The 26,687-nt window shown below is 41.8% G+C and overlaps 1 protein-coding gene across 1 annotated transcript; it reads right to left on the bottom strand.

The window, feature by feature from the left end:
* Positions 1-23,494, bottom strand: LOC147616303 (clathrin heavy chain 1). The gene is made up of 30 exons (XM_086777372.1): positions 23,054-23,494; positions 22,264-22,468; positions 11,750-11,838; positions 11,531-11,609; positions 10,943-11,070; positions 10,766-10,864; positions 10,549-10,657; positions 9,086-9,165; positions 8,764-8,991; positions 8,590-8,655; positions 8,009-8,125; positions 7,731-7,928; positions 7,536-7,652; positions 7,328-7,387; positions 7,132-7,218; positions 6,744-6,827; positions 6,531-6,665; positions 5,942-6,004; positions 5,731-5,835; positions 5,533-5,645; positions 5,043-5,295; positions 4,799-4,935; positions 4,384-4,662; positions 3,281-4,283; positions 2,661-3,146; positions 2,069-2,239; positions 1,740-1,925; positions 1,170-1,292; positions 970-1,080; positions 1-840 (listed from the first exon to the last, which is right to left on the bottom strand). Exons 1-30 carry the CDS (start codon positions 23,096-23,098, stop codon positions 658-660), a joined length of 5,139 nt encoding a protein of 1,712 aa, XP_086633498.1. The 5' UTR covers positions 23,099-23,494; the 3' UTR covers positions 1-657.
* Positions 23,495-26,687: the final 3,193 nt, after the last annotated feature.

Below are 26,687 nucleotides of genomic sequence, written 5' to 3'. Positions count from 1 at the left end.
AGACTCGTAAGAAAGCGTGGTGAATATTTGTTCAATAATTTACTACAATTAGACAGTTATATCTCACTCCGTACAATTTTGACCATTTCAAGAACGTGCTGGTAGAGAGTGTCTCGTAGAGTGTCCTAGCCACACCCGACAGAGAGTTGAATTGCAGAAAACCTCCAGTCAAATCTTGCCACCAATTTAATATCATTTCAAGACATAACTGCTGCTCTTGCTTGTTACAAAAGCTCCCTTGTTGATGAACTATGCACATACAAACTCTCTTCATTGTATCAGAAACGGCTGATGCTACCTACAGGCACCTCTGCTTCTCCATGAAAATCAAGTAGGACAGTAGAAAATAGGGTTAACCTTCACTACAAATGCTAATCTCAATGTCTTATTTCAAAAATAACCAGATAGGTGACTACATCTAGCCTACCAGTACCATCTATCAAAAAAAAAAAAACTCAAGTCACAGTTGATGGCGATGGTAACGCAAAGCCCCCTCATCTCACAGTCACAACGGCAACCGCGATCTGTATAATCCATTGAGAGAATGCGTAGGAAAATAGACCCCCCCTCCCCTCCCCCACAATTTTCAGATATCAACCGCGTGAAGAGAGACCATCAGAATAATTCCTTCCAGCCATCTTTATGCATCACATTGAGTTAATATCCAGCCATGGGTGGCATACCATACGCAGGCATACCCGGCATACCTGGCATTCCAGGCATACCTGCCATCCCAGCCATCCCAGGCATTCCTCCCACAAATCCTGGATCATAGCCACCACCCATGCCAGGCATTGGAGGGGCAGGTAAAGCAAGCGGCAGTAATTGGGCATACATGTTCTGCATAGGCAAAGAAAATACCATATCAAATGAGATTGAGCAATTAAGATACAGAACTTACTCCTACCCACTGCGCACGCGCGAGCCAGAGGGAGGGAGAGAGAGAGAGAGAGAGAGAGAGAGACTTACCTGCTGTGCGACCAGCTCTTTTTCCTCTTCCTCTTTTGATTTCACCTCTGCCTGGGCTTGGAGTCTGTCCTTCACAAGGTCATCAACTTTGCTAGTGTACTCTCGCAAAAACTGCAGCAAGTAAAGTGTGAAGTTAGCAAGAGTTACACCTAAAATTGATGTTCCTAGCCTACTCAATCCAAAGCAATCTAGATACTAACCTGCATCAAGTATGGGAATACAAAATCAATCATATTGTTCATCCATGCCAACTCTAGAGCGACATCAGCCCGAATTAAGTCATAACAAGTGAATAAGCACGACGCAAAGCACTCTTTCTTTCCCTGAATACAAACCACCATAAACGTTAAGCTTAATGTTAGTGGCAGAAAACAACCAATCTCTTTACTGTGCACCCCCAACCGTCCAGATCCCCCTTTGTCCATTCCCAAAGTGACTACATGGCAGAATGTTTGATGCCATTTTTAAAAACTTGGCAAACTAATTCATAGAGGACTGCACACTCAGTATTCATATCTACATACAAAGTAGTTATTTTCACAACACTTGCATTTTAGTTAGGAACTACCTCATAAAAATATGTGGCGCATGCGGCTCAAATTATGTGCTCATTAATCGTTTGAATTCAGTCAACAGAAGTACCAAGACTAAGCTTAGATGTATGAGAAAGTGTACCAAAGACGCTTTTCACATTTTTATCTAAATATGACATTACAAAATCATCAACAGTAAGTGAAAAATCAGAGTCAGAACCAGGGGAAAAAAAGCACCTGGTCTACAAAGAAAGCCAGAAGCTCCTCAGCAAGATCACGATCACCAGACTGGGAGCAGGTCTCCATGGCATCTTTGTACAAGTTGTCCTTCTTTGAGAGGGCCACAGACTGTCTCCATCTTCCAGCTTTCTTGTAGATAAGAGCAGCAATACGTCGGAACTCAAGAAGTTCATGTTTCTCAACCTGTTGTAATTCACAGCAAACAGCTTGTCATAATCTTCCATTTGCCTGAAAGAAAAAGAAAATCCAAGTAGCCAGAAAAGAAATTCCCCGACTAAGAGAACCCGAGTGAACACAAAATATGTCAGAATTTTTTTGGATGATACCCTCTGTGCCAATGTGATTTGATCAAAGTTGTCATGCATGTCAATTGATTCCCTAAGCCTGTCATAGTCCTCTTCTTCAATGTAAAGTGCATTCAAAGCATCATTAACTGCAGCATTATTGGTACTTTGAACTGCAACCATATATGGCTTCACAAGTGGCAAGTGTCCAGCCTGCAAAGAGAGCAATTATGATGACGAATAAACAGACAACTTTGAGGGCATAAAGTTTGAAAGAGAGCACATTTGAGCCAAAAAAACAACACAAAAAGGGCTTTAAGCCCAGAAAACAAACAAGTGCTATCTCCAATTTCCAAATGACAAAACATGGCTATAATCCTGACACAGCATCTTATTTAATACTCTTTTGTCCAAAAAAAACAGAAAAACAACGATCATTTCAGTAAAATAGGTGCAGGTCAAGCAGTTGTCAAAAAGATGACCATAGATGCGAATAATGTAGCAACATGTATAAAACTCTTCCACCAAGAGAGGGCTAACAGAAAACCATGTCTCAACATGGTAAACCCCTCAACAACCAGGCTAAAATTTTAAGAATCAAAATAGAAAAAATAAATATGTTTGGGTAACTTACCTTTCGCATGATGTCTACTACTCTGGTATGATCCACTCTGGGAGCCAGGACATTCAAAAGATCATTAATTAAGTCAGGGTGTTCTTGTAAATAGAAGTGGACAGCCTTATAATACAGCTCCACATTGGCCACCTTCACGGAAACATCCTTGAATTGCATGTGATCCCATGCTTCAGGAGAATGATTCATGATAGTTGTAGCTGCATTGTCAAACTCGTCATACTGTATGTACAGATAAGTCAGCTCTTCCCAGTGCTGTTGCTCATCACATACACGGATAAGTTTAGGAATATTGATCCGAGTTGAGAAAAGTTTCAAATGCTCCATCAGTTTTTCTCGCCGATATCGTGCATAAAGAGTTCCAAGCTCTGTAAAGATACCCATATGCGCTCTTTCTAAGCCAAGGCCACTCTCCATCAAAGTGATAAGCTCATCAAAACGGCCTCTATTTTGATAATAGTCACTGACTTCCTCCAAATCATCAACCTGAGGTGAAATCAAAAATGTGACATTCAAAATTTAAGATCGGCACTTAAAACACACAACACGTGGACAACACGGGGATGAAAAAACAGGCATGCCGATTTGATTAGAGACAGGTGAAAAGATGGAAAAGATACCTGAATGATGATATTCAGACCACAGATCTGAGCTAGCCTGAATTCTTCCGCATCAACACAAGCAAAGCAAACCTCCTTCCAAGTCTTTGAGCTGTTAGCCTTGCGTGCTGCATCAACTGCACCTTGGAATTGGTGGAGTTTCACTAAAGTACTGGCAAGCCTAGGCCAATTGGAAATGTGAGTAAATATTATTTTCGCTGCCTCATAGAGGGCTTCATCATACAGACGATCACCCACAGTTTGTAGATTTGCCACATTTGGCTGCAAAATGAACTCTTCTATATCCCCCAACTTGTCTATTTTGGCATAAGCATAAATAAGCTCAGAATCAACCTTGGGCTCCTTCACCTTTTTCCTCACCATCAGTAAATACTTGACAAGGTCCTCAAAAACCCTTCCTTGCTCTGCAGCCCTGATAACATCAAGAAACTCTGTTGCATCATTGGCCCGAATGAAAGACTCAATTGCATCACTAACCAGCCCCTCTTTCAGCTGTGCTTTTGCAACTTGACTCCAGACCTCATCCTCCTCAACACGAGAAGCAAACTCAACAGCTCGCTCAATGCTGTGAATATTGTCCAAGAGAACATTGACAGCCTGAACATTTAAGTTGAATTTCTTGAAAATAGCAAAAGCCTCCTCGTACAATTCCGAGCCAACAGCAATCTCTCCAACAGCAGGTCCATCAAAATTATCCAGACGATTCACATAATCCATGACTCGTGACTTGTCAGCCTTTATAGCTGTGAGAATAAGTAAATTTTGCAGGTTGGGATTGCCACTGAATGCCGAGTTCTGGAGTACAATCTTCTCAAGGAGTTCAATAAGCTCATGAGGTAAATCTGCGGTCATAAACGCCTTCACTGTTGCCGAAACCTGCTCAGGGTTCTTACTCTCTGGCAAAGCTGTTGATACAACCTGGTCAATAAGCTGACGCCTGTAAGGATTTTCTGGATCGAGTACCTTTGCCCACAGATCTGGCTCCATCCTTTCCACTATGTATCTGAAACCAAAACAGAACAGAAACAATTTAACCATCTGAGATGAACTGTTGCATAAAGAATGTCCCTGGAAGAAAAGCAGCTTCAACCAAGAATCAATACCTTGCTTGGAGCTTAAAAAGTGAGTTTTTGTTTGTTACGTTCACCAACTCATCATCACATTGGCCACGCCTATACGCAACGACTGCCAGAGTTGGGTCTCTCTTCTCACAGTACTTGCCCACAACTCGTGAATCATAGTAAGGATTGGTGGTAAGAAAGTGCTCCGGATTGTTGTTGGAGTCAATGATTATCTTACCAAGTGCATTATGGACATGCACATCTTGACTCCCCTCACTGACCAGATGCTCCAAGAATTGTGTAAGCAGCTTCAGGCGGTTTCTGAAAACAGCAGGCAGCAGAAAAAATAAAAATGGAATAAGACTTCAGTTAAAAATTAGCAAAACCGCACTCAGACTTCAGACAAAGCGACACTAAGATTGGACACAAATCCACAACACAAAGGCACATTGATAACCTTTTCTCACACTCTTCCACAAGAGGCTCAACTGGAAGAAGAGAACGAACAGACAGAATTAAGCCCTTGATGAAGTCGTCAGGGCAATCATCATCTAGCAACTGACCAACAACGAGTGGGGCATTGCTTGGATTCACCTGAAGAGCATTGTCCACTTTGATCTTCAGTGTTGAATACAAACACTCCCTTAAAATTAAGTTCAGCCCTTAATTTCATGACAAAAAGGTCACCAAGCTGCACTCACCTTCTGCACATATCCTTCAATATAACGAAGCATGTTGTTTGAGTAAAGATAGTGGGTAAGATCCGGAACAAAGCCAAACCGGTCACAAACATTGATCAATGGGCGAGCATCAGGAAGTTTTGCTTCCATAAGGAAGTTCTTGGTTTTTTCAGCATCATAGAAATTGGACTCCCTTGTTACTCGCTCGACTTCCTTGATTTGACCAGTTTTAGCAGCAGCCTCAATGTACTTGAAGTGTATATCAGGATCCTCACTGTGAGATTTACAAACATATCCAATCAGGCCACTAACAAACAGGTTTTTCTGAAAAAAGAAACACCCCAAAACATGTGCAAAAACTGGCAGAAACCACCAAAATAATGCACTTACCCATTCATACTAAACACTATTGGACCATTGGCTAACTACAGTATCATCTCTTGGATTGAATAATAAACATCCTCTCTCCATAGAATTTGACTTTCAAAATAGCAAGGGAAAAGGCAGCTACCTTGAGCTCAGATAAGATCCAAGGAAGAAGTACAGTCCTTCGTACGATTTGAACTGTTCAAAAAGTTTGACACAAGAATCTACCCCCAACTGTTCTGAATACTCTTTTGCAACCTGTTGCATAGCACTTCAGCTTGGTTCCACATGCACAAGCACATACATGCACACAAACAACAACTCAGAAACACATCTTCCTTACCTGCACGATGATCTGTAAGTTGCCACGCATATTGACCAACAAAAGCTCTTTCATGCATTCAAGTGCCCAGTCCCTCGATAATGTTCCAAAAAACTCCACCAAAGACTGTACATCCAGAAATACAAGAGCACACATGTTACCCCTCGTCTCCTTGATAAAGAAATAGTCTCTTAGTATCCAGGCGAAATCATTTTGACAAGTGAATTCAAACCTGCGGCTCAATTGCATGAGTGTTGATTATGACCCGCTTGATGTCTGTCAATTCTGTATAGTGCTGCAAACAAAGATTTTGCTAAGCATGCAGAGAATGTGACAACCATCCACAGCCGCAGAGTTACAGTTAACAGAAAATATCTAGTAAAATAGTCTCAGAAGTGCCTTAAGAGCCAACTGACTGAACAATATAAACCATTAGAGACATAAAGTGAATTTACATAAAGTACATTTTCATTCATCACTGCACCCAAGCCAGACTATCAAACAAAATTTCAATGCCAAGACTCACAGCCCATTGACAACTAGTCAGGTTTCTAATATCCTTTCTTCCCTGGAACAGCATACCCAATCCTCCTTTCCCTCAATGACAAGTTACAACCACAATAGATTGTGATCACAAATTGCCTTCACTTGTGTTTACCGTGACTCCCTTCTCTTGCTCATCCTTTCACAACAAAATGCTAAGAATTTCACAGCACTTGTTCTACACCTTATCTAGGTGAATGAAGTACAAATCACATTTTTTTACTAATTCAAACCGACAGCATCATTATGTCCTGTCAACCTAAAATTTGCCACAATACCTGGAGTGCACGCACGAATAATCCTGCCTTCTCACATAGCTGAGCAACGCGAGGACGATCGTAGTGGCTAAACATTCCATTTGCTAAAATTGCATCAGCGACATTTGGAAAAGTTACTAGATTGATTTCCAACACCTGCCATCATTTTTGGGACTTAGCTCATTCTTAGCACAGAAATTAAAAAGCAGCATAATTACCATCTACGTTCACTACCTTGGTCTGTAGCATGGCATGCTCTGGTAAATTTGGCTTCAGAACGTCCAAGAGGAAGGATGTAGCCTCCCTAATCAAGTTACGCTGAAAAAATAATAATAATAAAATAAAAAAATAAAAAAATAAAATAAAATCAAGCCTATAAGTCTTTAGCACTTACAGGTATTAAAAAGTCAACAAAGTTTAGACCTTCCAGTAATTGATTCTAGTTTACTTAAATCTGAATTTCACTAACTCCTCCAAACATTAGCATCTTTGTTACTATTCCTTTTCATACAAAAGTATGGTACTAATAGCCTCAAATCTTGCTTAACCCATCAAATCCCACACCAGTGTACAAACAGCCACAATGGAGATTCATTAAGCTTTGCAAACAATAGCTGCATACCTGAAGAAATAGGTCTGTTATGACATTGTAGTCAACCGGACATCCACCCTCCATTTGAGACATCATGAGAGCAAAATTGACAGCACCCTGCAGAAGAGAGATGACCCCATTGTCATGATTCAGCAACGAAATTCATAAAATCAATAGGAAACATGTGACCCAGCAACACACACAAGAAGGCCAAAGAAAAAAAAACCTGTGGATCTGTGCGTAATATTGTTTGCAGTAGAAACAGATAATCAGGAGTGTAGCCAACCTGCATTAAGGCGAGAGTGACACACAAATGGGAGGAATACTATATTAATGTGTCTACCAAAACAGTGACAATCTAGAATTCATTAAGGGATTCACATATAGACAAAGCCAATATCAGACATTTAGTTCCTTGAACAATGACAAAATACCTGCTTTGAATAGACCAGGATTTTATCAAACTCTCGTCTCTCAGCAAATGCAGCAACAACTTTGGGTGTGGCACGGGCTTTGATATAGATTTTTAATGCCATATCATTGTCAACGGTCTACAGATAAAAACAAGGTAAGCACCGGCATTCCCTTTAAATAAGATCAAAACCAGGAATCAAAAAAAAAACACTTACCTTTACAAGATCTCCCAGTTCTTCACTACACTCCAGTTTATCTTCTGCCAGCCAATTTTCTAATAAGTTCTTTTTGTTTTGGTTGACAACCAGTCGTGAGAGCTCTAATGATTCGAATCCATTCAATTTCCCCTTTGTTAACAGAGTTCCAAAATATTGAAGCAGTGGAGGGGTTTGCCCAGGTTGTACAGGTACACTCTGCAAAAAATTTATGAAATAAGTATTCATGAAATGAACCAGTAAGACAGATAGACCAGCACTAACAAAGTCCTACTTACCTGGAACTTTGATACAGTGTCTGGAGTGCGGAGAATGCCTTGAGGAGACTCTGCTGCAAGCTCTGCAGCCTCCTTATACTTCATTTGAGAAAACAATTCATGAAATCGTTGAACCACCTAGCAAAACATGTTGGCAAAAGCCAGTGAGGTGATAGCTCAAGTGGTATCCATAATCCTGGGTTCAAAACCCTACATGTTGGTTCCTTGGTGGCATCGCCTATCGGCAATGAAAAATGGTTAACTACAGGAGGATCTTGGGCCTAAATCTAGTCGGAAAAAAAAATGTGTTGGCAAAACTTATCACTGACACTGTTTTTTCCTCTGAATCAGGAGTGGATCCTGATTATATGCTTGACCCTTGCAACTGAATCAGTGAACAACAACCTCACTGACCTTAAACAATGCATGGCAAATAACATGAGGGAGTGAACAAATGAGTTTGAACAAAACAGAATGCAGATATATACTTTCAAACAGATGATGTCTAGAAAGAGGGGAGAGAAAAAGGAAACATAAGTTTCAACAAAACTACAGAGTAAAAGCTAGAATCAAACAACTCACAAACCCAAAAATAAACTTACCAGATTCTCAGCACCAGGTAAATTCCCCCTCTTTGCAAGATTTACCGCAAGTTCCAGATTATTCAGCTGCCATGGTTTGCGGACAAGCTTCTAAGCTTTGCAGATTGACACAAACCAAACAACATGCTTAATAAGACTGTCTGATAAGGACAAGAAAAAGGGAAAATATGTCACCTGCCCACTGACAAATGGTACAATGGTAGCCTCATTTACAGTGGCAAGCAAAACCTGACCTCGCCTATTGATAGCATAAAATCCTCCTGATGAAGGAGAATCTACCGTGAGGAAAATAGGGTCAGGGCTAATCCGATTTCTATACACTGCAGTTGCAGTCTCTAGATCATAAACAAACAAAAGCCCCAGCTTTGTGACGACATATATTAAGCTGTACTTTTGAGAGACCTGCATGCATACCCCAACAAATTAGACATCAAAACTAGATTTTGCAAGCCACAGCCTATACAGAGTATCTATGTAACACACATAATAAACCCACCTGCATTGACACTGGGAAATCATCAGCAAAGTCTGGGGGGAAGAATAAATCTGCCTGCTTTTTGGTGAACCCAGGCTTGCCTACACAAGTAGAAAGGTCAAATTTGTAAGAGCATGTCCACTTATGCAAATTTAAAAACTAACTTACACAAGTTCATTCTCAAAAAAAAATGTATACATTTTGATGAGACAAGGCAACAACAACCTCAAAACCAGGCAAGTGCTGAAGCATAAAACAGGCATCACCCACACCACTACTTTTTGCAAGATAAATGTCAGTATGAGATCCTAATCAATATGGGTTTACAAGAATATTTTGACAAGCTGTGTAAACACAGGCCACTTTTCTTCCTGCCTGCCTATTTGGGCAGATTCTTCCTGATACAATTCCAGTCAGACTTGTGATGAACACTTTTCACAAATCACATGCATCTGGAAATCCTGACGAACACTAATCACATGCATCTGGAAATCCTGACTTCAAGTGATCTCTGATGGCTAAGAGCAAACTCCAAGCAGCCAACGCCGCCACAAGTCGAAATAAACATAACATTAACACATCTCTCTAGCCTTTTATAAATTTCAAAAACTCCAAATGCAATATCCACTATGCATCACCTATAAGCATACAAAGCAGAGCCTTCATTGAAGGCTTAGAAAAACTGTAAAATGAGGTTGAGGGTTCGTGATCTTCGCTCATAACTAGCCATTAAGAGGCAAGGTCAAAAGCACAGGACAAACAAAGCTACAAGCAATTGCACTCAAAATAACATTATCTTTATTGTTGAATGGTTTGCAGTAAGTTGGTAAATGTTTAAAAAACGTTTTGTAAGATTTTATTGGAATGGAAACTACCACCAAAGTTCCACTCCTATGTCTTCCATCACACTTCCAAGTTGTGCATGTGTTACCTTACAACATAACAGTCCCTACATCATGTCTGTGTGAGTATGCTCGTTTCTTGATGGTTTTCTCTGTTCTTGTACTGCTAAAAGCTTCTTTCAACCAGAAAAGATTACAGAAACTGTCTTAAAAACTGAGGATACAAGTGTCATAAATTTCCAGTTGTCATAAATTTCCAGTTTTGAAACTCGCATGCCAAGGCCTTTTATATACAACATGTGTGATGGTTACATGTGTTAACTTGATAAATTAACCATGGCAATTGTCTCGTTTCATGACAGCAATTGACAATAGTTCAGTAAGTTAAAAGTGTCATACTCCCTGTACATGGTCAGGTAGCCAAGTGATAAGGGCAGCAGTTCCAAGGCATGGGCCTGAATTGGGGCCCTCCCTAGTCTACAGCCATATAATTAAATATAATACTCTTCAAAAACAAAAACGATTCATAGACCTACAAGGATCATCAGCCTTTTGCTAGGATGGAAACGGAAACATGCCCCAAACTTCAATATTTCCCAAACTTCAGTAAAATAAACGAAAAGTCAAGACAATGCAAAGTACCTGGCTGTGCACCAAGCTCAATAACATGGAGCTTTGAGGTAAGTTGACCGCCTGAAATAGACTTAGTTGAAAAAGAAATCAGAGTCGATGCAGTATCATTGCCAGAAACCTAGAGAAATTGCAGGGAGCTTGGATCAGAATTGACACACTTCTGCCAAACCTGTAACACCTTAACTCTGCAAGCACAGTACCTCATCCAAGAGCACACAAATCTTACCTTAAAGGTTGCAAAGCTTGCAGCATGGGCTTCAAGTGCCTGACTTCGTTGTTGATCAACTGAAAATAGCTGCATATTGCCTTTCACAAGTTGTGGGCGCTGCAAAAGAGTAAGAACAACATCAGACAAGGAACCATAGCAATACTAATAAGCATATGGCACATTGTCTCTAGTTACCTCAGGTGCTCCTGGAGCAATGCCGATAAGGACCAACCACTTCTCAGATGGATCGCATCTATAATTGATAATCTGATTTCCTGTCAAATTGGCTGTCCGATCAAACATCCGAACTGGCTCTGAATCACCTGTCACAAAGTAGTGCAGAAAACATAGAGGCTTAGCATTCTTGTTCTAAAACCGAAAGCTTCCAAAGGACTTCCCTGTTTACAGGCATTAGGCTGTATCATGCACACAGAAATTTGAAAGATTTAATTACTTACTTTCTTATCATTCCTACAAGACCATGTCAATCAGCAAAGACAAAACCTAGTACATTTTACTACCGACACAGAACTTCCAAAAGAAGGCAACTTCATAAAAAATGACGAATGGAACATGAAAGCTAACCTTTCATACGAAATTATCCCAACAAGTTTAATAAGATTTTCTAGTGAAAATGAGAGCACCGGCCAGCTTCTCAATACTTTGCGTATTTGCCTTGACTTTGGTGAAAGAAATCCAAGATCATGAACACTGAGTAGGAACGGGAGCTAACTTCCAACAATGGCATTACAAGTCAAGCTATAGCCACAAGTCTCAACATACCTTCAAGAGTCCAGTGATAAACAGCAACCTGTGTTACAAGACCAAGCATCTTCGGCGTGATCCACTTCCAGAAAACCACCTACAAAATACCAAACACACTTGTGAGCTTTCCACCACATTAAAACCAACCAAAAATTAAAATAGTATACTCAGTCACGCATCCTCCTCCTAACCTTAACAACATCTCAAAAACAGGAACACTTGCACAAGAAACTCAACCTGTTCAGGCATCTGATAAGACTTTATTTTTGCCTTTAACTCAATGTTGAATATTTGCAAATGGTCTTGAGTTGTCGAAGGAATTTGGGCTGCAAAAAACAAGCAATAAGATAGACATTGAATAGAAAAAATTTCAACCTCATTGTACGCTTGATATATCTCATTTCCCCACTTCAAGTACTTCATGTGGTCAAGTCAGATTCATAATTAAACAACACATTGCGAGCTTTGATTTGATAATTGGTTAACATATGTTAGGTTTCTTGGGATTAAGAGTTGATCACAAGGGTTTAACAAGAGTGATTAAGCAAGAGGCACAAGATAATCTTGAAAGATTAGGCATACACATTGCTTGCCGACAGCAATCTGCTGGCTATCGATAAGGTCCGATGCCTTCCCATGGTGATGATGGTGATAATTATGATGTTGATGTCGATTATGATGATGATGATGGGACTAATACTGATGCTACTTCAAATGATATTGATGCTCACACACTCATGGTAATGAAGATGCTGAAGCTAGTCGAAATTTTGACTAAGTCAGTGATTCTGCTGTTCACGTTTAGGATTAGCCATGGCACGGGCGTGCACGTGACAATTATAGAGCTTTAAATAAGCTCACCATAAAGAATCAATTTTCGATTCCACGCATAAACGACATTCTTGACAAGTTGGATGGATCAGCATGTTTTAGCCGAATTGATCTCAAGAGTGGGTATCAGCAAGCACATGTAGTGCCTAAGAATGTACATAAAACCGCTTTCAAGACAACATTTGGGCTTATGAGTATCTTGTTATGCCTTTTGGTCTTACGAATGCCCCGGCTACATTCAATAGAATGATGGATCACATGTTCCGTGGGTACAAGAAATTTACAAGTGTCTTCTTTCTAGTCTTCTCGAAGACCGAAGAAAAGCATAAAGCTCATTTGACTACTGTTTTTTAAGAACTCCTTAAACCTAAACTCTTCATAAATGCAAAGAAGAGTGAGTTCTTGTTAGAGATGTACTATTTTGGGCATGTTGTGTCCAAAGATGGAGTGCAAATGAATACTGCAAAGATTGATGCAATTGGGAATTGGCCTAAATTGAGATCAATACATGTAATCTAAAGATTGATGCAATTGGGAATTGGCCTAAATTGAGACCGATACAATTAATGCGTAGTTTTCTTAGACTATGCTCTTACTACCGCACGTTCATGCGGCACTTTGCATGGATTGCTTCTCCTTTGCACGACTTGACAAAGAAGAGGCTATTTAAATCGACAGATGTAGAGAGATGCATTCCTCAAATTAAAAAACGCAACTACACATGGTCTAATGTTGATCATTTTGGATTTGCAAAAGCCATTTAGTGTGGTATGAGATGCCTCTCGAAACTGCATAGGAGCTATCAAAAATCAAGAGAGACATGCTATGGCTTATGAGAGCCGTAGATTGCATGATGCAGAGCTCTCTCTTGGCATTTATGAGAAAGACCTCTTGGCTATAATTCATGCACTAACCATATAGAGCCAGTACTTTCTTGGAACTGATTTCATTGTGACGACAGATCACTAGAGTTTGAGGTATTTTCTTACCCAAACTAAATTGTCAGAGAAGCATAAAAGGATGGCCAATTTTCTCTCTATGTTTCATTTTCAGATCTTGCACACCTCAAGAAAGAAGAATGTAGTGGTGAATGCATTGTCAAGCATAATGCCTACTACGCACATGACCGAGCAGTATTTCTTTTAACCAGATATGTAAAAAAAAGAGACGCATGCACGTGCATGTATCACCTGTCAAAAGGTAAAATTTGATAAGGCAAAGGCACCAAGGTAGCTTCAACAATTGCCTATTCCCACACAGCCATGGGAAAGCATTACAATGGATTTCATTATGGACTTGCCACCACGGGTTCAACAAGGTAATGATGCTATTTACACAATCGTGGACAAATTTAGTAAGCAAGCTCACTTCTTGCAAGTCAAGAAGACCATCAAAGCTCAACTACAAGTCTTTTTTGGCAAGCCTTATTTAATAACATGGACACCAAATTGGACTTCTCGTCGGCTTATCACCCTCAAAACGAATGAACAAAGTGTGTGCCCCAAACATGATCTGCAACATATTTTTTCTAAGAAGAGTTGTGTGATAAGCATTGTTATTGTCTTCATATGTGCATACCAATAGGATATAATTGACAATATTTATCAGTGTCTCAGGTCTAGCCATTGAATATAAACTTGTGCAAATTAATTACTTTGATTAAGCATTGATGGATTTTCCCACATAATAAACTATGACCAGTAAGTTACACTACTCTTACACCTTATTGCTCACACTCTGATCTCTCTCTTTCTCTCTCTCTCAACAATCTTGGATCTCTTAAAATGTCATGTGCCAAATCAAAAGTCTTCTTGGGAGCGAATCAAACGTCTTCTTGGGAGAAGTACTTACCATTTGTGAAATTTGCATACGACACTACGATGCATGCATCTACAAGAATGGCCCCGTTTGAGATTATTTATGATAAAGTGATTTTGCAACCCATCCTTCGCACAAAGGATGACATATTAGCAACTGATGAGTATATAAGAGTCTTGGATATTGCCTTCGCTCAAGTGCGGACAACCATTGCAAGTCACAAAACAAACATAAAAAGGCTGTCGATAAGCATAGAAGGCAATTTGATATCAAAGAGAATGATTGGGTATTGCTAAAATTCGAGAAAGCAAGACTTGGAAAGAGGCCTGGCAAAGAGGATGCATACCCTAAACTTGTAACCAAGTACTCTAGACCTTTTCGAGTGATCAAGAAGATTAATGAAGTGACTTCCAAATTGGCATTGCCTAGTCATTGACATATACACAATGCTTTTCAAGTGAGTCTCTTTCAAGTACGTAGGACCAAAGCACAGTGAACTGGTCATTAAGAATTCACTAATAGCAGATGAGCTTGAGGAGATTTTGCAACCAGAATAGATTGTGTATCACTAGGAACGCAAGCTTATTGGAGGCAAACTTGTCAAGTATTACCTTGTGAAGTTCAAGCACTATCTTCCCACTGATGCTAAATGGATAGCTCAGGAGTTCTTTACAAATTGCCCCCACTTGCTTCAGACGTATTTAGCTGCTTTTCAATTGCGGACAAATGTTTAGAAGTCAGGAGGATCATCACCGTTTGGCCACCCAACTCGTCCACCCGTGCTTTCTCATTATGTCTATACATTGGATTGGCATCCATGGCTGTTATACAGCAAATTGATGCTAGTCATGTGTTACTGTGGAATTGGCTTTCCCCTCGGACTTGTGCTTGTGTATAAATGCCTGAAAATGTCTGGAGGATTGGTGTTCCTTGGATTTGGTACCTTGTGTACTTACCTAGAACACGTCTATTTTGGTATAGTCTCGTAACCCGAGATTGTCTGTCACGACCCTGTGTTTTTCTCTGGACAGTATGCAGGTGTGCACGGGGACATGGTGGACAACGTGAATGGCATCAGATTTGAGTTAAAAAGGAAGCCCATGTGTGGACAACCCCAAGTGTGAAGGGGGCAAAGAGACTTTAATTTAAAAAGGTTTTATAACCTTTGGTGGGCAAAAATTAAAGTTATAAAAGGTTTTAAAACCTTAGGAGGCCACTAAGCAATTTATAGAGGCTACTCCACTTTTGGAGGCCCACGACTCTCTTCTCCCTCTCTCTAGCTTTTTGGGAAGCGTGCTAGTTCTCATGCATGGAAGAGAGGAGAAGTCGACTGCATATGGGGCTGCTGGTTTTTGGCTGCGCACAGAAGAGCCAGTGCAGATCTGTACGACTGCTCTGCAGGTACAGTGTATGGCTGCTGCAGGTACAGGCGGCGCAGGTCAGGCTGCTGCAGGTACAGGCAACGCAGGTCAGGTACAACTGCAGGTACAATCCACGAGTTCAACTGTACGCCTGCAGATTCAGGTGTGCGACTGTACGACTGCAGGCATATGTGTACGGACAGGTGCAGCTCGTACACGCGGCTGCTGTACGACAGCTGATACAGGAGACAGCTGCACACTATTTGGTACGGGTGGCTGCTGGTGTTGACCTGTTCGGATAGGTAGCTGCAGGCGTGTGCTTTTTGGAGGACGCCGTGCTTTTGCAGAAGACAGGGGACTGGTTTCTCTGGACATAAAGGCGGACAAGGGCTGGTTTTTCATGAACATAGACATCATATCGATGGCGTTCAACTGATGGAACTTTCAGCTTCTCTTTGCTTTGGGTTCGGGACTGTTTTGAGATCAGTTTGAGGACTATTTATGGGCTGTTTTTGTTTGGCTGCAAATTCAGCTATGTACTTGGGTTTCTGGCTGCAAGTACAGGACATTTGGTTATGTTTCTTGGCATGGGAGTGATGCAAGCTCGCATGGCTGCGTGCTCATGGCGCAGATTGTTTCTTCCTGCTAGAAAGGAACAGAGGGACCTACAGTTATGGGCATCTCTATGTTGCCAGATGTTTCACGAGGGAACAGGTAACTTGATGTATGCCATTGTTGGCACTGTTGTTGAATGGTGCCATGAATGATTCTGTATGGAAACAGGACAAAAGTTTAAAAGGGAAACACGCCTAAGGGTTTCATGTGGAAACAGGTCGTAGGTTTCTCGAGGAAACATGTTTTTGGGTTTCTCCAAGAGATAGATCACATGAAGGCAGAAGGTACAGGAATGGACACATGTTTGGTACAGCCTTGCTACTGATTGGGCAAGGGACAGGGAATCCATGACAGAGATGGATAGTACCCTTGGAAGGTAGAGAGGGTTGGTACAGGTGTGTCGACTGTATGGTATGCTATGCTGTGATGCGAGTTCTCTTTTGAGAGAGAGTTTGGGAGTCTGTGTTGTGATGCAGAAGCACTGGATGTGTCAGGGTGTGATGCTGTTCATAGTGTGAGAGGCTATGGATGGTTGTGGCAGCCCTGATCATGGGAGAAAGCTTCTGTATGCAGACTTAATGTGAGAGAGTCTTTCGATGCGAACAATGGCTAGACTTGTTTGTGGATGCCGAGTGGACAAGAAGCCATGATGCAGGTTCTTTGCAGGCTTCAGGGGTTCTACTGAGACGGCTGAATTTCCAGCCTTATTGTAATCAAAACTCTTATAATCAATTAAAGAAATACCGCAAGGGGCGCCACTGCGTTTCGGGGCCAATTGGTATCGGTGTACTGTTTGCAGGAGCACTCTAGCTCCCCCTGTTTGTTTTCCTTTTCTAGGTCCTCAATGGCATTGAAGTGTTTTATGTGCGAGTGTTTGTTTCACCGCCCGTAGGCCGGTTTCAAGGTTCCGTTGCCGGGACAATCGCCAACTTTCCTAAGGGGGCAAGCTCGTGGTTGTCTCATGAGAGTCATATCAAAAGCTTCAATATGTGGAAAGTGAAAGGGAAGTGCAGGAGGCAGTGCAGGATTGTGTCTTTGCCTATATGAGGTGAAGAGCAAGAGCTGAAGATGAAGCTCAAGGACAAGAAGTAGTCGGCCAGGAACAAGAAGCAATTGACGTGTTAAACATTCGACAGTTTGTCACCAGTCGTATCTTCATAGAGGCTTCATGGGTTCGAAAGACAGTTTCTTTCTATGTTTAGCAGTGGTGATCTACTATGCTTCATCGAGGACTTGTGCTTACCACTTGGGTGGAGTACAAGCAGGTTTTGGGTGCCTGAGGATGTATCAGATGAGGCTCAAACGGAAGCAGAGGAACTTGACGAGGTTCTTGTTCCAGAGCAGATACTGGCACATAAGGAAAGAAAGGTACAGGGTAAAGTTTCCCGTCGCTATCCTGTGAAGTTCAAGAGCTATTCACTGATGGATGCGAAGTGGATGGAGGAGGTTCACTGATGGATGCGAAGTGGATGGAGGAGGGTGACTTAGCAGATTCTCCTCAGGATTTGCAGCTTTATCTTGATTCTTGATGCCTTTGAGTTGGAGTCGACTCTTGTTACGGCTCATCCAGGTTCGGCAGAGCATAGGTCTGGAGCATTGCCTGATGCTCAAGAGGGGGGTAGCACCTCCGCGCCCTTGTTACAAACAAGCTCAATTGTTATCTAGGAGTCGCTTGGTGACATCTTTGTATTCACCCGAAGGTAATGAGGCTGACAGTACATCTGCTTATGGGACTTCTATGATATTGTGTACTAGTCACATGAGATGGTAAAGTTGGGTATGGTTCACAGTCGCGCGCACCTTGAACTATAACTGCAACTATGGATAACTCTATGGAGGGCATAAGTCTTGCGAGCAGTCCTGGAGTTGGTTTGGTTCATATATGGATTGAACCCTATTTGTGCATGTATGCATACACTTTTTGAGGTAGAGGTATTTTTGTATTCTGGTGCCATTGGATCCTAGTACCATTGAGAATACATTGGGAAATACTATGCATTGTGTCATGTGCTGCATGTATGTTGGTATGATACATCAAGTGCTTTATTATGTTCATGGATGCATCACTGGGTGTGACTCCTGCGGGATGGCCATGAGACATATGTGGGAAAGTGCTTAGTGGATGTAGTGTTTGGATGCATTGAGTGCTTTCATAGAGGTGTTTGTCACTTTGGTGTGACAGTGTGGCTTATTGTGCAGGATGATTGTTTTCATCACCCAGATGCATTTAAGGGCCATTGCTCATAAGATGCTTTACTGTGCCATTGAGTGCAATCGAGGATGCTTGCCATTTTTCAAGAGGGGGGTATGTCACCCTGTGTTTTTCTCTGGACAGGGACAATATGCAGGTGTGCACGGGGACATGGTGGACAGCGTGAATGGCATCAGATTTGAGTTAAAAAGGAAGCCCATGTGTGGACAACCCCAAGTGTGAAGGGGGCAAATTTAAAAAGGTTTTATAACCTTTGGTGGGCAAAAATTAAGGTTATAAAAGGTTTTAAAACCTTAGGAGGCCACTAAGCAATTTATAGAGGCTACTCCACTTTTGGAGGCCCACGACTCTCTTCTCCCTCTCTAGCTTTTTGGGAAGCGTGCTAGTTCTCATGCGTGGAAGAGAGGAGAAGTCGACTGCATATGGGGCTGCTGGTTTTTGGCTCCGCACAGAAGAGCCAGTGCAGATCTGTACGACTGCTGCAGGTATAGTGTACGGCTGCTGCAGGTACAGGCGGCACAGGTCAAGCTGCTGCAAGTACAGGCGGCGCAGGCAGGTACAGTCTACGAGTTCAGCTGTACGCCTGCAGATTCAGGTGTACAACTGTACGACTGCAGGCATATGTGTACGGACAGGTACAGGCAGCTGCTGTGCGACAGCTGATACAGGAGACAGCTGCACACTATTTGGTACAGGTGGCTGCTGGAGTCGACCTGTTCGGATAGGTAGCTGCAGGCGTGTGCTTTTTGGAGGACGCCATGCTTTTGCAGAAGACAGGGGACTGGTTTCTCTGGACATAAAGGCGGACAGGGGCTGGTTTTTCATGAACATAGACATCATGTCGATGGCGTTCAACTGATGGAACTTTCAGCTTCTCTTTGCTTTGGGTTCAGGACTGTTTTGAGATCAGTTTGAGGACTGTTTATGGGCTGTTTTTGTTTGGCTGCAAATTCAGCTATGTACTTGGGTTTCTGGCTGCAAGTACAGGACATTTGGTTATGTTTCTTGGCATGGGAGTGATGCAAGCTCGCATGGCTACGTGCTCATGGCGCAGATTGTTTCTTCCTGCTAAAAAGGAACAGAGGGACCTTTGCCATGAATGGTTCTGTATGGAAACAGGACAGAAGTTTAAAAGGGAAACACGCCTAAGGGTTTCATGTGGAAACAGGTCGTAGGTTTCTCGAGGAAACGTGTTTTTGGGTTTCTCCAGGAGATAGATCACATGAAGGCAGAAGGTACAAGAATGGACACATGTTTGGTACAACCTTGCTACTGATTGGGCAAGGGACAGGGAATCCATGACAGAGATGGATAGTACCCTTGGAAGGTAGAGAGGGTTGATACAGGTGTGTCGACTGTATGGTATGTTGTGTTGTGATGCGAGTTCTCTTTTGAGAGACAGTTTGGGAGTCTGTGTTGTGATGCAGAAGCACTGGATGTGTCAGGGTGTGATGTTGTTCATAGTGTGAGAGGCTATGGATGGTTATGGCAGCCCTGATCATGGAGTCTTTCGATGCGAACAATGGCTGGACTTGTTTGTGGATGCCGAGTGGACAAGAAGCCATGATGCAGGTTCTTTGCAAGCTTCAGGGGTTCTACTGAGACGGCTGAATTTCCAGCCTCATTGTGATCAAAGCTCTTATAATCAATTAAAGAAATACCGCAAGGGACGCCACTGCGTTTCGGGGCCAATCGGTGTCTGTGTACGGTTTGCCGGAGCACTCTAGCTCCCCTTGTTTGTTTTCCTTTTCTAGGTCCTCAATGGCGTTGAAGTGTTTTATGTGCGAGTGTTTGTTTCACCGCCCGTCAGGCCGGTTTCAATGTCCATACAAATGTTGCATTGCATAGCATCTTTATGTGCTTAGCTGCAAATTGAATTTACATGATGTTTTCATGCTTGCTTGACCAATGTGTAGTTCCAAGCAAGCACATAAAGATGTGCGTGTGGAACTATCTACTGACATGTTTATGTAGCATTTGACAGGTGGTAAGTATTGGTCATAACTAAGCCTTAGGATCTAGCATTAATTTATAAGTGAGTGGGTATACACTTTATTAAGTTTTGGTCGACCAAAACTCACTTATAAATTATGACCAATCCTGTGTTCACACCCCCCCTTTGTTCAAAGAGAGAAACCAACCATGCGTCAATCCCAGCCTGGACCCCAACTCACTTTCCCTCGCTGCATGACACCCAAGATAAGACATCTCATCGTCTCTCCCTTCTCCCCTCTCTCTAGGAGGGAGCGCCCACGCCCACTTCAAGAGGCCTTATGGCTGTATTTTCCTGCACTTTCTCCTTTCCTACACCATGTCCAAGCTTGTTAGAGTGTTTTCCAAGCTTCCAAGAGTGATTCAAGCCGTACTCACTCCCCTATACACTCACAATGACTGAAATTCAGTACAACAACCCTTTTATTTGCTGTAATTTCTGGTATTTTGGCTAATTTTAGCCTTCCTTTCTCAAGTTGAACCATAGGGGAAGCTTTCCTAAGGTTCCTTGCAACCACTTCAAGACTTTTGTTGCAAAGTATTGCAACAAATTGAAGATTTCAACACTCCAAACTCTTCCATCACAAAGACTTCCATAAAATTTCAACACTCCAAACTCTTTCATTATGAAGACTTCCTTTGACATCTACTGTACTTGCAATTCATACGCTTTAATGCTCAATTATGAAAGCAAGTAGCAAGAGGGAGATACAAGACTCCATGTTCACATACCCTGTGTAGTGTTCTCTTGTCCTAAGTGCTCTCTTGAATATATATATATATACCTAGATATTTATATATACCTACATTGTTTCTACCATGTGTGGGTGGAACAATAGAGAGCAGATGGTAGGAAACATGGCCACATTAGAGAGGAGCATGAGCTGAGATCTTCATCGACAACCATATTGTTTGCAATACTCTTCATATGCATTGGTATGGAAATCTGGTCAGAAATGCCCATGACATTGTATTCGATTCTCCCAAGATCAATATGCACTATTTGAGGAAGGAGCTCGCCATTCCCACTCATTGTGCAGCTATTGTCAGTTCAACAAATTACATATTGTACTGTGCTTGTTGTCCATCTTGGCTTCCACAATCGTCGATGGCACATTGATCTCTCCTTCCACATGCAGAAGCTCTAGGTACTCTTCTTTCAGCCCTAAGCACTGCATAGGAACTGGAAGCATCTAATCCTCTTTTACGAGCAAGCTTGCGTAATGGAGACAAATGTGGCTGCCTTACACAAAAGCAAGCAAAGAAACAAAAGTGTTTCGAGTGTCATGTGGTAGGTCATGCTAAAAGAGATTGTCAGCATGCCCGTCAACTTAACTTGCCGTATTTACTCCTACTCCTAGTATGACTAGTATCATTATGGAGGAGTTAATTAAAGACAACCGCAAGGGGAAAGCTTTGAGAACAAAAGAGGACTTCGCTCCAAATTATCTCAGCATGCATATTGATTCATGAAGTCATCATTTGTGGACTAAAGCTACCCAAAAGTTGTCCTGCATGAGCCTAAAAATAAAGGTTTGGCTTTTATTCTTGCTTGTTAGAAGGAACTTGTACTGGATGGATAGGAAAAAAAAAAGGACCTCATTTAACGCAAAACATATACCACTACTTGATTTAAAGCATATAGTCTTATACAATACATATCAGAGAAAGCAAAGTTTTCTTATAAACAGCTTTGACAAAAAAGAAGACCGTCCACACCAACACTCAAATACCGAAGCAATAATTACATTACAAAATATCACAGAATATACCTTCTAAAACTTGAAATGTTAAAACAGCATTATATTTTCATTCTCATTATCGTAAACTTCTGTTCCCGATGCCTCCTTCCCTCACTCTCTCCCTTCCAAAAGAGTATTCTTTCACAATGGCTTTCGTTAACTAAAAATCTTGAAGAGTACCTTTCAGAGCAAGAATTCTGTTGTTCGGATTCATCAAAGCAGAATCTGCAGTGATAGGCCGCCGCAGAGGCTGCATGGGCATGCTCATGTCAATAATGACAACACTATTTTGAGGAGATGTTTCACGCACACAAATGTACTTCTCTGACTCCATGGTCACATGTGTGAATGTGACAAATTGTTGATTTATGCCCAAGCTTGGCAGCTGCACAACAGCAAACACAAGAAGTTGTGGAGTGAACCGCGAGCCAAATTCATTGTGTTGATATGTTGAAGCTGTGACAAAAAAAAGGTGGAGTAACAGATCCTATTCTTATTCTGTCCCAATGTTCCTTTCCAGGTCCTCCTCATAAAAACAAAAATGAGTACGTTCAGGTATTAGACCAGATCATTTCCTGTAAAACACGTAATGCCTCAACGGATTAAAAAAGCATCACATACAACTTGCTGGGCGGCCTGACTCTCCTCTGATTACCATGGAGGTTAGCTTCAGAGATGCTAAATGCATGTTAGAATGAAGCCACAACAGTGCATCCTCAACCATCCTGCCGAAGGCCCATAACTAGATCTGCATGTATGCATGTATCAATAGCTTGGCGAAGTATAGAGGATAGAAAATTTCTCGTCTAATTTCTTGAAAGACTGTATCCTCGAAAGTCTGCTTGATTGGTATGCTGAGCAGACAAACATGACTTGGAGATAGACGGGAAGGGAAAGGATGAAAGTTAGCGTTAACACGATTTAAAGGGGTTGAGAATCTGCAACGAAAGAGAAGGGGAGGGGCACTCACTGTGAGGAACTCTTTCATGGCGATTGGAGCACTGGCGGCCGCCATGGCGATGCAGAGAGCGAGAAGAAGCGCGGAAAAATCGACCCCAGAACAGCAGTGAGAGGATCGAATCTGATCCAAATAACTAACCGGGGCGCAATGTCATGAGCTTACAAGGCGCCGAAGCGCGCAGATCCAGGTACGCAGACAGCCAACGGGGCGTCTGAAGGAGCAGACAAGAGAAAATAGAGCTCGGAAGAAATCTGGCTATGGCGGCACCGAAGTGGCCTGCTCCACCCCCGGCTTTGATGAATATGAAGATTAAAAGTAATCGAAGGCACAAAAATGGAGAAGACAAGCTTTGCGTCTCACTTTCATGTTCCTGTCATTTCATGTTCTGTCATTTGCAACTCGCCCGAGCCTCAAAAGCGCTTATGTTAAGATCTAGCCGCCCACAAACTCTTTTAGATATTTCACATTGTAGTGACTAATGCCTTTTGTACACTGCTCCAATGTGAGCACATGGTAAAAGAGAAAATATGTGCTTAATAGAATAGATAGATGTGGTAAAAATTAGACTCTACATCGAGAGGATCTGTGATCGAGTGAAGGTATTCATTAATTTAAGTGGTGTAGTGGGGCATTTACTCGACGCGTGTGAGAATGCATGTCCTTGTACGTCGAGAGGATCTGCGAGACCGATCGCTTGTGTGTGCATGCATGCTTGGAATGGACTCTTGGATGCAAGAGGCCGAGGATCATAGCAATGGCTGGGGTGAGTGGGGCCTTGAGGAATCGGAGGACATGAAGAGATGCCGGGAAGAAGATGCTAGAGAGGGAGAAGAACAAAAACATTCCAGATTGGCTGAATGAAAGGCGAAGATTAGTAGGTGGTTACAAGAAGAAATTGTGCATGACATAGTGGTATCAAATATATTTTATCTAGGGAAAGGTTTTTTCAATATACTATTCATCAAGGCAAAATCTGTTTCTGAGTTGTTTTTTAGGGTGCCTCTCTTCATAGGCTGGTACATGTCTTTCCCTTTGACCCATTGTTTGATGTAAATAGAAGTTCGCAGGAAGCTTGTCCGGTCTGGGTAGAAATATTGGGTCTTCCTCCCTGGTTGAGGCCAGCTCTTAGAGATATTGCTAGAACGCTAGTCCCTGTGTTGTATATTCCTAGTGATGATGCGGGGGGGGTAGACAGGCGAATAGGGTGTGTGTCTCATGGAACACAAAGGTAGAGACTCCTAAATCCATTCAAATTGATTTGGGTGAATTAGTAAGTTGGATTTAGGCTTGAAATTTGGTCCGTTTCTGGGTGCTTGTTTCAAATGCAGGGGATTTGGCCATATTGCAAGAAACTGCATTCAAGCAGGATCTGAAATTCCTAAAGGTGAAGAAAAACCAATAGGTGATGTAGGGGGTGAAAATAGTATTAAAGAAGCTTAAGCTTGCCCTGACCAAGGAGAAGTGGGGAAAGGTAAAGAGAAGATTACTGAAAAAGAGGAGGGATCATTGGGGGGGGGAATGGATCAAGTCAAAGGGTAAATTAAATCTTAAACAAACTAAAGAGGAGGCTAGGAAAAGAACAAGCCAATTGGAGAAAGGGGTTAGAGCGGATAAATCTCAAAGCAATCCAAGCCCAATCTTATATTCAAATCCATATAGCCCACTGGTTGAGAGTGATAATGGCACTTCTTCTATGTAGAAGTTTAACTGGCAAGTTGAAGAGGCCTGAAAGGGAATAGTGAGAGAGGGACATACTCAAGGGGGAGAAGAGGAGGAAGAGATGGTGCCAAAAATAGTTCTCAAAGAAGTTTTCAGAAGGGTTTTTCAAGGTGTACCTGAATGTCAAAGGCCTTAAAGATAAAAAGAAAAATGCCTTGTTTTGGGGAGTTGTTAAAGAGTGGGGATTATCTGTCTATGCAGTACAAGAACATAATCTTTTTGGGGCTAAAATTATAAGGATAGGTTTAGGGATTGGTCAGTGTTATATGGGGGGGTTAACTCGAGGTATAGTGGTGTAATGTGTGTGATTAAGAGCCATCTGAACCCTACTATTATAGCTAATCACCCTAATGGTAGGATTTTAGTGGTGGAAATTGTGGTTAATAGGGAGAAAACCTAGATAATTAATATTTATGGAGCACATAATTATAAGATTAGAAGTAGCATATGGGAGTGGATTAGTAAGATGAATGTGCTGAATCATTGTATTATTTTGGGGGGCTTTAATATGGTAGAAAATCGAGTTGATAGGAGTGGAGAGAGCTCCATTTTTATGAGACAGGAAAAAGGGAAATGGGATGAGTTGAGAGGTAAAATGGGCTTGGTGGATGGATGTCCAGAAAACATGATGATTGCATCTTTTGCATACCTTATAAGTCCTGATTTAAAAGATGAAGTGCTGGAACTAGCAGAGTATCACTCCAAACGATGGAGTGATTTTGCAGATGCACTTATTTATGCGAGTTCCAGGTATAATGTGAGCTGTGATAGTGTTCCAGTAACAATCCGAGCCAATTTAGAAGCGGTTGTCGATGCATGTCTTATGGAGGACAATCAATTGCTATTCAAGGCTGATACAGAGATTGTGGAGGCTGTTTATGCTAAATTGGGACTGCAAAAAGCCATTAGTAAGCAACAAGGCCTTTACAGTGCCAAAAGGGATGCTTTGCTACAGCCTCATAAAGATGCAATGGGTGAACTCTGCAAGTATAATCTGTCTTCCTTGTTTGAGGGTGCAGACATACAGGGTCTTATGATCATACCAAATGATGTGTGTATGCCTATGCTTGAGGAGACACTTGATTCAGAGAGCTTCAGGACAGGTGCTCAAGACCCAATACACGAGGAAGAGGACATCGCTAATAGTTTCCTCTTGGGCTGTGAAGCATGTAAGCTGTGTAAACTTGAGGATTCTCATGACGAAAGTGCTCATTTGAAGGGTATTCCTCAGGTGTCGTATCATATGTGTGAAGAACAGCAGGAATCAATGCTTCTTGCTGAAAGCATGATTGCAAAGTTTGAAGATCTAAGACAAGAAGAAGATGCTATCATTATTGCATTCTTATCTGGTTATGATGCTTATAAGCAGGATGATGTACATGAATATGCAGATGGGCCACAAGTATGTGTGATTGATTTAGAGGGGGTGAGTGATATGGGTGATTCCAACAGTGATGTTGCTTCTGAAGCTGGTTGCCAAGGTTCTTTGGATTTGGGTTATTCTGGAATGCTAACAGGGTGTTCCAACAATAAACAGGGTGATGCTATGTCATCAGTGTCAGGGTTACCTTGCAACCACATTTGTGAGCAACAATCTCGAGCTTGGAAGCCTGTTTATGATGATGATTTGGAGAGGGAAATTGAATCTGTCTTTTTGGATCATACAGGGTTCAATGACATACAGATTCAAGGGTACTCGGGTGAGGGACCCATAATTCTAAGCCCATCTGCAGACAGGTATCAAGAAATACTGGGAGATAACATGCAGGATATGCAAAGTGTGGTCAGAGAGCCTCATGAGGCTGCATATGAACAACCAAATGGATATAGCTATGGGGGTATGAATGTTCATGATAATCAACATGTGGGATTGCAAGATGATAATGGCTTCAATGCGATTGATCCTGGATTGGATGCTATCTTA

The sequence above is a fragment of the Cibotium barometz genome, chromosome 38 (assembly GCF_041138505.1).
Source record: "Cibotium barometz isolate CiBa-2024 chromosome 38, ASM4113850v1, whole genome shotgun sequence".
Lineage (NCBI taxonomy): Eukaryota > Viridiplantae > Streptophyta > Polypodiopsida > Cyatheales > Cibotiaceae > Cibotium > Cibotium barometz.
This window is presented reverse-complemented; position numbering and strand designations above follow the sequence as displayed.